At 35.7% G+C, this 13,151-nt stretch overlaps 1 protein-coding gene across 1 annotated transcript in view; it reads right to left on the reverse strand.

Annotated features, from left to right (window-relative positions):
- Positions 1-13,151, reverse strand: part of TUBGCP3 (tubulin, gamma complex associated protein 3) — a 130,284-nt gene that overhangs the window by 47,987 nt on the left and 69,146 nt on the right. Inside the window, exons 12-14 of the mRNA XM_006883803.1 lie at positions 5,965-6,075; positions 5,381-5,489; positions 2,279-2,468 (exon numbers count right to left, since the gene is read on the reverse strand). Coding sequence (XP_006883865.1) covers positions 2,279-2,468; positions 5,381-5,489; positions 5,965-6,075 — 410 coding nt within the window. The remainder of the gene's footprint in view (positions 1-2,278; positions 2,469-5,380; positions 5,490-5,964; positions 6,076-13,151) is intronic.

The following is a 13,151-nucleotide window of genomic DNA, read 5'->3' on the forward strand; positions in this document are numbered from 1 at the left end:
AAATTAATAAAATATAATTATAGAAAAAAAACCAAAAAACAAAGGCTAGTGGTATCTGTATTTCTAAATATATCTCTGAAGATATATGTAAAGATAAAATTATAGGCAATCATCCCCAAACATACACACAAATTCTACTAATTCAAAGGACTTCAGAAATCAATTCACCAGTAACAGTAAAATGGTCAAAGACAAGGCAGTAAAACACATATAACATGAACTATTCTCAAATAAATCCTTTTTAAAATCTTGAAACACAAAATTTTGGGAACATGTTCATTTAAATGCAAAACAGAGAAGCTCCATATATTCTATTCAACATGAGTCAAATGCATTGTGATATAAATGGTTTAATACACAATTTTATCCTATACCTCCTACCTTTCACTTTAAGAAATGCGACTTCCATCAACTTTTACACCTATGCCCTTTCCCCACGGAGTTTGCACATCTCTACATGTGTTCACATTTTAGTCTCATAACATTTATCATTGCAGGTTTAATATGAACACAAAGTTTTGCCCTTTACAGCTTATCATCACTCATGCTTTAAACAGGTATTGATCTCATGACTAGACAGACATTTTGTAGTAAATCCCTTCTTTAAATGCAACCTCAATATAGTAACTATGGCAATGGGAGTAGGTATGTAGGAGTCAGTGAGAATGGCTCAGAATAGGGCAGGCTTCAGAGCTATTGTACATAGTGTTGCTATGAGTCACAGGCAACTCAACAGCACATAACAACAACAACAACAACAACACTAATATGTATAATCACAAAGCATTTTATGTTTAGTAGATCAGCTCTCCCAGGAGTTAACTGAAATATGATTTGACAATGTCGTACAAGAACAAGTAGACAAATATTGGCTACTGCTACATGTGCCTCGAAGTATTCAATTATTTGTCATACTGGTATATTCAGTTATTTTAAATGCTGGAGACTGGCTTCTCGTAAGAAGGTAAGACAATAACTTTTGTGTTTAACACAGTAGTTATCAAACTGTAATCCCCATATCAGCAACAGCAGTATCACTTAGGAATATGTTGTTGTTGTCATGTGCCACTGAGTTGGAACTGACGCATAACGGACGCTCCAGTGGATTTTGAAAGGCAGTAAATCCCACAGAAGGAAACTGGCCATCCTTCTCCTGTGGAGTATGTTACAAAATTAAAGTTTTAAGCTCTACTCTAAATCTTCTGAATTAAATTCTGAAAACAGGGCCTAAACATCCACATTAATAAGCCCTTTAGAGGATTCTGATGCAGATAGTTTGAGGAACAAAGGCTTAAAACAACTGCTTGACTAAGATAGGTATAATTTAAAGGTAACTTACTATTTTAAATGTCCTAAAGAGAGTAGAAGGGGCCCTCAAGGGGTGGTGTTTACATGTCTACCTGCTAACAGTAAGGCTGGCAATTCAAACCTGCCAACCACTCCTTGAAAGAAATATGTAGCAGTTAGCTAATGTAAAAATGCACACCCTTGGAAATGCGGTGGGTAACTCTACTCTGTCTTACAGGTTCACTCTCTAAGTGACCAGAACCAATTCAAAAGCAGTAAGAAAAGGAAGCACAAAAAATAGTAATAATCTCCCTATAAATGAAAATAATTGTGTTACATGTTGTGGCCTATAACTCTGTGCTTGCTTGCCAATATTGGTTGCTCAGGCACCCCTGGATTGCATGCCTAGGTCTAGTTATTTCTATATTTATGAGCATAACCTGCTCTCACTCAAGGCTGCCTGCTATTTCTATGGATGAAGGAGAAGGACATGATTATTTCTGGGTGAGAAGCAGCCATGAGGAGGGAGGGTGAGGACTTTGGAGGAATGGAAATAAAGGACAATACTTTTCTTTTCCTTCTTTCTTCAATTATCTTCAACAACATAATAGAAAATAAAACATGGAACTAAAAGTTGTTTTAAAGTATATATTTTCTTTTCTGATTATTGACAGACTAAAATTCAATCAGACTAATAAAACCACAACTTCTAATATATTAATGATTTTAAGTGCCAGTGGCAGCAAGGTGTATAAATACTTATTAATAAAGCAGAGCACAAAGACTCCTATGCTTTGCATAAAGCCACAGCAAAAAGAAAAGAGAGTTTATCCTTGGAAAAATTTCTTTTCATATTTTATTTTAAGACATGCTCAACTCATTTTCTATCAAAACCATTTATTCTTATAAAATGAATACACAAAATTCTAAGTCTCTTTCTTTTTCCATGCTAAATTTACCATATATTTATAAAAATGAGAAGTTTTCTTACTTTAACAAATCCATTAAATGTCTTATAAAATCTCCTTGACCAAGAAGTAAGTATCGCCTCATAGCCTGCATATGGTCCAGTAAACTATATTTTTTATTGAGAACATCTAGTAGATATTTGCTGGTCTCAAAATAAGCAGCATCAATTTTCCCCTGAAATGCATTTTCTAAATCTGTGAATAAATCTGCAGCTGTAAATAACAGAAGAAAAAAAGAATGCTTACATATATCATTTTTATTTTAACAAAGGAAACCTAAAAAACATGAAAATAAAAGTCAGTACCAGCACCTGTAAAATCGCATTAGAAAAACCAACAATACTTGAAATACAAACGCCATATTGTATACACATTTAGAATACAAAGCAGAATCACAAGACTGAAAGTTCTAATATTATTTTCACTTTATAGTACATATTTACATTTTTGCCTTCTACAATATTACTAACCTTAAATATCATTAAAACATTTTGGTAAAAGTACAAAAAGCACATAAAGCAATACTGACTCACTATCTGTACATAACAAATGATATTTTCATAAAATTACTCTTAAGAAGATATAAGGCAAATAACAAGTGTGTATAAGCTTTTTGAATTGCCCAAGTCTGTGGTAATGTTATAATATTAGAATATACTATATCACAGTGTCACAGATTAAACTAAGAGAAAGCAGTTCAAAATTCTTTAGCAGTCCTTCAATAAATTTCAACTGCCACCAAAAAAGATGGCTGGCTTACGCAGCTTCAAAATAAAAAGAAATCATGCAAAGAACATCTCATAAAGTTACTTTACATTTAATACCACAAAAACATTTATAAAATACTAAATTTCATTTAAAACAAAACAACCCCAGCCCTTAAACTAGAAAATAATTCCAGTGTTGAATAATCATTTAAGATAGAAAGTAAAATATTTTTCAAGGTTAACCAAGGATAAGAAATGGCAAATGGCCCAGCCCTTTACAGTTCAAATGTAGTAGGTCTCTCTTTCTACTATCCAAGCTAACAAATTTAGAAATAATAGAAGACTTTAAGATTATTTTTTGTAGTTTATTCTTTAAAATAATACCTTTATTAAGAAAAACCCATTTTTGTATTCTTGCTATTCAAAATATGCTCACTCAGTTGCACCTCAGGAGAAAAGCCTGGCAATCTACTTCTGAAAGATCAGCCACTGGATATGGAGAACAGTTCTATTCTGGCACCAGTAAGGTCACTGTAAGTCACAAGTGACTCAAAAGCAACTAGTTGAGTTTTTTACTTAAGGGGAAACTACTGTATTCAAAGTAAAGAAAATGAGTACTGTTTTCAGTGGAAGAATGGCATCAAATTAATGCCCCTTCCGTGAGACTAGTTAACGACGTGAATCTACTTTAATGTTTTGGGGTGGAAGCCACAATTTCCAGCATAGTGCCTCAGGACTTGAGATACTAGCCTGAAAGTGCTGGGTTGGTTGTCTCTCTGGCAGTTCAAATCCACCAGTGGTTCAATGAGACAAAGGTGGGCAATCTGCTCTCATGCAATTTATAACTTTTGAAAATCCACAGGAAAATCATCTATGAATCAATTCCAACTTGATGGCAAGGAGTGAGTGAATGAGTTACTCTTCCAACCCGGACTGTGGGCTGCCATTATTCAGGGTCATTAAACTTTGACTAGTCTGGACTAGTACAAAGGACTATGTAGACTTGCTAAATAATTATCTTTCCCAGTTGTCTAGTGGTCTAATTTACCAATACTCATTACTAAAACAACACGCACTAATATATTAGTTTAGCTACCAACCTCTCATCTCAACTCTCTCCAATCTATTAAATTATTCTAAAAAGAAGGAAATAACACAATGCAACAATTCTGATGTCATGCTTCTGCTCAAAAATTTAGTTTTCTGTATTTTTACAATAATGTTCAAAACAGTTATTTCACTATTTCATGTTCACGTTTTTGTTCATGATGTTCTCTCTTCCTAGACCAAACATTACATCACTGTCAAATGCTATGCATTCTTCAAATCAATTAAAAATCAGTCCCTGGGTTACAAATGTCTCTCATATAGACAACTCATACTTGCCTGTAGTGTTAATGTAAATTTCCTGTCACTCTGACACAACCAAAGCAAATCCTACTTGCAAAACATTCTTTATCATAATCACCTTCACTGCTACAAGTGTAGCTTTAAAATCACTCAAAAGGCTTCTCAAGCCTTTACTGACAATAAACACTGTATATGCACTTATGCCTATCTATGTACAAATAGGACTTAAAAGACATACATAGGAAGAGAACTTGTTCATAACCTAGGCATTGTCTATATTACCTCTTTCAAGATGCTTTCCAGTTGCCTTACCCAAAAATATCCAAAGAATTTTATCATTCTATCTCATTTTCTTTTATTATGTATTTTTCTTGTACCTTACTTCCATTAGTCCATAACTACTATAATGTCCTGTATAAAGTAAGTTTATACAAGGAGTCAAGATGATAATATAAAAAGCAAATATAATTAGCATTAGAAAGCTATCAAAATAAGTCAGCCATACATAAAGTGTCATGAAATTACTGAGGCAGAGGCAGGAAGTTTTAGTTTTTATTTTGCTCCCTCTTATTTTTCCTGTGGCTGCTACCAGAGCACAGAAATCTGTGGTGTGCTTTATTGATAACAAATATTTGTGCTGCTACTGGCATTTACAATCATTAATATATGAGAAGTTTATGTATAATAAATACCAATATAGAAAAGAACAAATGGAGAAGAATGAGAGAAAATCATAGCTCTTCTATGACAGGTAGTAGGCTAACAGTGTATTCTGAACATGATAAACAGTTGTCATATAGGAGAAAGATGGGCAGTCTTCCCCCATAAAGATTTACAGCTTCAGAAACCTGACTGAGGATCAGCCTGAACTGGACTCAAATAAGGAAGTGGATTTGTTTTTATTTGAATACTTACTATTTCACTGTATAAAAAAGTCAAATAATTTCCTAATAATACATATGTTAATTACATTTTGTAGTAAGGTATATCAGATAACGAGTCATATAATCTATCAACCAAATAGAATAACAAAAGAGTCATTTAAGAAATGTACTATCATCATCATACCATCCTTGGGTGACTCTGCAGACTTTGTCACTGCGATCATCTTTGCAGTTGGTGTTTGATCATGACAAACCTGGTGCAAAAAATTTATTGATTTTCCTATCAAAAGGACCTAAGAAAAGGAAATATTCTATGGTTACCTTTATATGAAATGAAAATTACAAGTCCTACAAATATTATACTTGTACGCAACATATTAGCTATTGATTAACAACTCAATAGCAATATCATTTGGTTTTAGTATTAACTTTAAGAACTCAAAAAAGACTATTAATATGGTACCCTTGTCAATTAAGACACATTTTACCTCAAGAATATTATGAAATACAAAAATGACACAGAATTTTTTAAATCACAAATACCAAGTGTACAACTCAGATTCACTGTCATTGAGTCAGTCTCAACTCTTAGTGACTCTCCATCAGTATTCTGAAGTTGTAAATCACAATGGGAGAAGACTGCCCATTTTTCTCCCTTGGAGTCACTGGCGGATTTGAACCACAAGAAATGTACAGCTTTTGGATGAGCAGTGAAACAGAATATTAAAACATCAAAATCACAAACACATAAAAGCTCTTCAACCTCACCTTTCTAGACTGATCCATTGTAATAAATGAAGGTATCATTGATTTCCTTAAAGTGTACTTGTCATGCCACAGTCTATCTGTTTTTACTGTTGGATCTGATGCAACAAAAAACTAAAAGGAAAAAAAGCATTAGATATTAAAAAGTAATTTTTTAAATGGAAATATATTAGTAAATCAGCTGTCAATGACTAAGTTACTTAAGAAAACCAGATTTTCCAGGCACAGAAAAACTGCTGATTTATGTCATTAAACTTACTTTTAAACAGTTATTTTGGGTAAAAAATCTCTCTAAAATGAATTGCCTATTTTCCAGATATTTAAAAATAAAATCTAATAAAGATAACTACAGCTCTTTATGAAAGACTCAAGATATCCTATGGCTATCAATTACAGGCTTCAACATAAATGATCTAAGCCTCAGAATGCAAGGATTTAGTAATAAATATAATGTTTTCTTCTACCTTACTAAATCCACTCAAACTGACAGAGCCCTTTTAAGTTTTTCCTATTGCTTTCTCTTACACTCAGCTGTCTTCTACTAGTGTTGCTACACTTTGAAGTCTGAAGCACAGAGAGTATCAGACTCTAATTATTGCATAGAAAAGCCCTTGGACATTGACGATCACCTGCAAAGAGACTTTGAGTCTAAAAATGATCTATACATATGAATGGCAGCACCAAGAAATCAAGTAAGAATGGTAATGATTTAAGAAATAAAAAGGGTAGGCAGGATTTAGGGAAACTGATAGCCTAATTCATTGCTGCTGGGAACATAGAATGATGCAGTCATTGTGGAAAAGAATCAGAAGCTGCTTCAAAATCTTGAAGATACAACATCAAATCTGGGTCACAGAAATTCTCCATCAGGTTTGTTAGGAGGCAAATTACTATGAGAAACGACTGCCCATCTTTCAGTCCAACACATAATGAACTATGGCATCTGGCCTCCTCAGCAATCCCAATTCTAAATATATACCCAGACGTGACAACAGAAATGACTACAGAAATCTATATACCAATGTTCATGGTAGCACTTTTCTAATAGTGAGAAGATGGAAAACAAGTGAAATATCCGTCAATAGATGAATGGATAAGCAAAATGTGGTATATAAACTCAACAGAATACAACTCTGTCACAAAGAGAAATGAAAATGAAGTTCCCATGTATATACAAGACTGATGAATCTTGAAACCACCATGCTGAGATAGTCAACTACAAAAGCACAAATATTATATGCTCTCACTTATATGAAATAAGCAATTAAAAAGAAATAAATAAGATTTTACTAAGAGTGAGAAGTTTTGCTTAGGAGGGATTCTGCTTTTTATAATGGTGGAATGATATATAAAACTATTCCAAGAATGGCTAGATACCTTGAAAAATATAAAGAGTCACTGAACTGTACATGTGGAAATTGGTAAGATAGAAGTTTGTTTGGTTGTTGTTGTTTTTTTTTAATGCCACAGAAGGAGAGACTGCCCATCCTTCTCCTGCAGAACAGATAGTTGATTTGAACCACATGCCTTTAGGACTGCAGTGCAACTTCTTACCATTAAGCCATCAGAACATCGATGGAGTATTTATTTTACAATGTTTATTTTCACCACATTTGACAGAGAAGTATGTAACAAAGATACAATGCACTTAACACTACATAGGAAAAAGAGAAAAGTAAAGCAGGGTAGAAATAATAAAGAGAAACCATTTTAGACTGAAGATATTCATTCACCTTAAAAAGGTATTGACAGTGCATCAGACAGGTATTATATATACATGCACAACCTAATGTTAATGATGTCAAGATCCTATACTTAATATTATCAATTATGTATAGCCAATCACCTCTATATGTAGGAAATGAAAAATGCCAAAAATGTAATGAACACAGGGAAAAGACTGCCACATTTGTTTTTAAAATGTCCTACCTTTAGATTTCACCTTGAACTACCAAAGCATTAACGGATCTTTAACAATTTAGAGTTTTTTATTTATATCACCTAATTGTAAATTTGGAAGCAGAAATGGCATCCACTTCCTAAACAACTTACCTCTGGAAACGCTATAAATTTTGATAAATATCAACAGCTTTTAGGGGGGTCAGGACTTTTGTTCATAGGGTCGCAATGAATTGTGCTCGACTCGATGGCAATCAACAACAACAAGGTATACTAATCTGTTATTCACTTAAACAAAAGTGTAGCTTTTATAGGTAACACACTAATCTGTCCTGATAATCTGAAGTATAGATGGATTTTTATCAGTATTAACAATAAGAACATTTTAATTTCAAAAAGAAAAAAATCTCAGTTCTGTTATCTTCATAATTTATGAAAGTATTATTTCATCTAAGGGCAAATAGCATGCAATTACTCTACTAGCAAACATCTAGTAGCAAACACAAAGAGGCACAGATACATTTTAGATTATAATTAATCCTCTGAAAATATATAGTTACAAAGAGGGGGAATCAAGGTCAGAGTATAATTGCCATATGCTTTTATTTTATTGATGCATTCTTCCACTCAAGGTTCTTTAATTTTCACCATTATGTCAAACACAGAAAGAATTGGGTGGGGGGGTGGGGGGGGCTCAAACCATAATTGTACTATGATTTCTCATTAACTATTGGACAAATGCCAAGGCCTACCTACTAAAAACAGAAATAAAGAGGGTAATTTTCTTAGCAAGCAACTTAGTTTTGAAGAATCAGATCCATTAATACCGACCATAAAAGATCCTAACTTCAATCTGTCAATCATACAGGCAACCACCAAAGAACAATATTTCCAGTAGCCACACCTTGAGATTTGGACAAGGAAAATGGGCGAACTGGTCAGCTTATTCATATGGTAATAGAGAATTTAAAATTAAAACATAAATTATACTATCTGGGGGAAAGGGCATAGAATGTCCAATGGGTAATATATTTTTAAATGGTAAATTTAACATTTCAGTAATTCTAAGCAAAAATACACGAGAACAAAACAATGAGAATGCTGAATAAATCCACAGATACAACTTTCCGAGATACATATTCTTATTCAAAAATGTGTAATTGTTAAAATACTTAAAGCCATTCTAAAACCAAGAGCTTCACTAACATTTTCCTTTTAACTTCCTTATCCTTTAAAGAGTAAATTTATGAAATAAGTTACAAATTTACACTGTAGAAAAAATAAAAACTAAAAGTCAAAAACAACACTAAGCTTTAATGTTCTCACTTGAAAGCTGTGTTGTTTTGTGCTGTGCAGTCACCTGTGACTCATAGCGACCCTACTTACACAAGTTCTGAACTCTGCTCTATCTTGTGCCAACTTCATTGTCTCTGACACACCTACTCCCATTACCTCAGTCACTGAGCCAACTCATCTCAGCCAGGGTCTTCCTATCTTGCGCTGTCCCTCCACCCTTCCAAGATGATGTCCCTCTGAAGGGACATTTACTGTGCTCACTTTAGAGTGATTGTTCCATCAAGTCAGAAGTGATTCACAGCACAGCTGATACTCCAGTGGCCAAAAATCACATGGAAGGAGACAGCCCATCTTTCTCCCACAAAAGCAGTAGGTAGATTTGAACCTCGTGCCTCTACGTTGACAGCACAACTCCATAACCACTAGGGTATCAGAGTTCCCTTTATAGAAATTTCTCATGATAATTACTAAATGGCAAGATGATACAGATGATTGTCTTAATTATTGGTTCTCATATAGTTGACTCTGACTGATGGCAATTCCAAATGCTGATACAAAGTAGACTTGTTCCAGTGTTTTCTGATAATTTACTTGAGATTTTCTGAAGGAGCTCTAGAGACATAGTGTAACATGTAAGGTTTCGAACCAAAAAGTCATCAGTTCCAATCCATAATAAGCTGATCTGCAGAAGAAAGATGGGCTATCTCCTTCTTAAAGATTTAAAACCTCAGAAATCCAATGAAGGATCACCATGAGTCAGAGCTGACTCAAAGACAGTGTGATTTTGAGTATTTTTGGGGGTGTTGTCAAAAATACTTGAACTAGCTAAAAGAGAAAGATGTAAATATATATATAAGTAGAAAAGTATGTGTGTGTATATATAAATATATATATACATACATACATATATATGTATGTAAAATCATTGAAGCAGCACTGTTATTTCAATTATTAAGAATTTAGTCATAGAGAGATTGGATCTGATGTCTCCAATTATGTGCCTTTTTACCACTTTACCATGCCCATCAGTTGTTGTTGTTGTTGTTGTTATGTGTCGAGTCGCTTGCGACTCATAACGACCCTATGTACTAGAATGCTAAATGTCGTTCTATCCTGTGCCAACCTCGCTATCTTAAACACATTCATTCCCACCACTCCACTCACAGAATCAATCCATCTCATCGAGGGTCTTCCTCTCCTGTGCCATCCCTCCACTCTCCCAAGCATGATGTCCCTCTCCAAGGACCAGTCCCTCCTTGCAACATGCCCAAAGTACGTCAGACAAAGCTTCAGAATCCTCGACTCCAGGGAACATTCTGGCTTCACCCTCTCCAGGACAAACCTATTTGTTCTCCTAGCAGTTCATGGTATATTCAACACTCTTCTCCAACACCACAACTCAAAGGCATCAATTCTCTTTCTATCATCCCTATTCACTGTCCAACTCTCCGATGCATAGCACGAAACTGCAAAGACTATAACCTGCATCAGGCGCACCTTAGTCTCCAGCCTGACATCGTTGTAGTTCAGTACTCTTGAGAGGTCCCTCACAGCTGACTTTCCCAATGCAATTCATCTCCTGATTTCCTGGCTGCTGTAACCAAGAGTGTTGACTGTGGAACCAAGTAAATGAAAACTGTTAACTATCTCCCATCAGTAGTTAAGAAAATAGAGAATCACCTAATAACCATTTTCTTTGACATTACACTTTTGGAAGCTAGCTCTGCCTACATCTTTTTAAAGAATTCTCTCCTTGACCACTGCTGAAAGGATACCAGGTCAGAGATCCCCATGTAAACTTAGTCTCAGTACTCAGATGTTTGGACTAGAGGAATCTTGGGAGGCCTAGTTAAAGAATCTGAATAAGCCAGATTATCTTCTTTGATATTGTTTTTGTTGTTATGTGCGATTGAGTCGCCTATGACTCATAGAGACCGTTTGTATAACAGCCCTAAACCCTGCTCTATCCTGTGCTAATCTCACTGTTCCTAATACCTACCTGCACTACCCAAGTCACTGAATCAATCCTCCTCATAGAAGGTCTTCTCCTGCGCTGTCCGTCCATCTTCCCAGGCATGACATTCTTCTCCAAGGACTGGTCCCTTCTTGCAAAATGTCCACAGTATGTCAGATGAAGCTTCAGAATCTTTGCCTCCAAGGAGCAGCCTGATTTAACCCTCCCCAGGATGAACCTGTTCGTTTTCTTAGCAGTCCATGGTATAGTCAGTACTCTTCTCCAACACCACAGGTCAAAGGCATCAATTCTCCTTTTATCCTCCCTAGTCAATGCCCAATCACTCTTGGATTTTAACTGTATATAATATTAATGGAAGCCGATCATGGCCAGCAGATCATGGAATGCAGTCATTTATTGTTCAAACAGATCCTCAATTGTTTTTTATTAACAAAAAAGCAATCACAAAACAACTAATGTTTCTGAAAATTTGCATGTACTTTCTAAATTACTAACAAATTAACTAAGCAGTTACTTTAGTTGCTTCCAGTTCATGGCAACTCTCTGTATTCCAGCAGAAGTGTACTCCACTGCATTGTGATTCATAGCGACCTTATGCACAACAGCCCTAAATCCTGCTCTATGCTGTGCTAATCTAATTGGCTCTGACACGCCTATCCCCATTAGCCAAAGGACTGAATCAATCTATCTCATAGAGGGTTTTCCTCTCCTGTGCTGTCCCTCCACCCTCCCAAGCCTGACGTCCCTCTCCACAGACTGGCCCCTCCTTGCAACATGTCCAAACTATGTCAGAGTCAGGCGAAGCTTCAGAATCCTTGCCTCCAAGGAGCAGCCTGGCTTCACTCTCTCTAGGACAAACTTGTTTGTTCTCCTTACAGTCCATGGTATATTCAACTGTTCTCCAGCACTACAGCTCAAGGGCATCAGTTCTGCTTCTATCATTCCTAGTCATTGTCAAGCTTTCCAATGCAGAGCAAGTGCACCTTAGTCTCCAGACTGCCATCATTGTTCTTCAATACTCTGGAGAGATCTCTGACAGCAGACTTTCCTAATGCAATTTATCTTTCAATTTCCTGGCTGCTGGTACCAAAACTGTTGATTGAAGAACCAAACAAACAGAAGCTGTTAACAATCTCAATCTCTTCAACATCTATCATGATGCTGCCAATCAGCCCAGTGATGAGAATCTTTGTTTTCTTGATATTGAGTTTCAATTCTTCATTCCTTGACCTTCTGTAGCAAGTGCTTCAGATCCTCCTCAGTTTCAACAAGCAAGGTTGTGTCATCTGCATAATGCAAATTGTTGATGTCTACATCCAATCCTGATGCCACATTTCTCCTCATAGAGCCCAGCCCCCTGGATAATCTGTTCTACATATAGATTGAAAAGATATGAAGGTAGGAGACACATCCTTGGCACACACCCTTCCCAATTTTGAACTATGTAGTATTTCCTTGGTCTGTTCTGATGACTGCCTCCTGGTCCAAGTATAGGTTTTGCATAAGCATAATCAAATGTGCTGGGATTCCCGTTCTTCCAGAGTCACCCACAGATTTTTGTGATCTATACAGTCAAATGCCTTTGCATAATCAATGAAACATAGACATTTCTCTGGTACTTTCTGCTTTCGGCCAAGATCCATCTGACATGACCTATAATATCGCTAGTACCACAGCCTCTTCTAAATCCAGCAGATCAGGCTTTTTATTCAAGGTGCTTCAGGGTAGACTTGAACCTCCAACATTTTGGTTAACTACTGAGTGTTTCTCATGTACCTATTTCCCTGCTTAGCTGTCTCTGGGTTTGACTGATTTGTAACTGAGGATGTGAGTTTACCTTCTTTAGATGCTGCAGTGGATGTGCTCACCAAGTTGTGCCAAGAAATCTGGAGAACAACCACTTGGCCAACTGACTGGAAGAGGTCTATATTTGTTCCCATCCCAAAGAAGGGTGACCCAACTGAGTGTGGAAACTACAGAACAATATCATTGATTTCACACGCAAGCAAGATTCTACTGA

The sequence above is a fragment of the Elephantulus edwardii genome, unplaced genomic scaffold (assembly GCF_000299155.1).
Source record: "Elephantulus edwardii isolate Elephantulus edwardi_28Jun2011 unplaced genomic scaffold, EleEdw1.0 scaffold00030, whole genome shotgun sequence".
Lineage (NCBI taxonomy): Eukaryota > Metazoa > Chordata > Mammalia > Macroscelidea > Macroscelididae > Elephantulus > Elephantulus edwardii.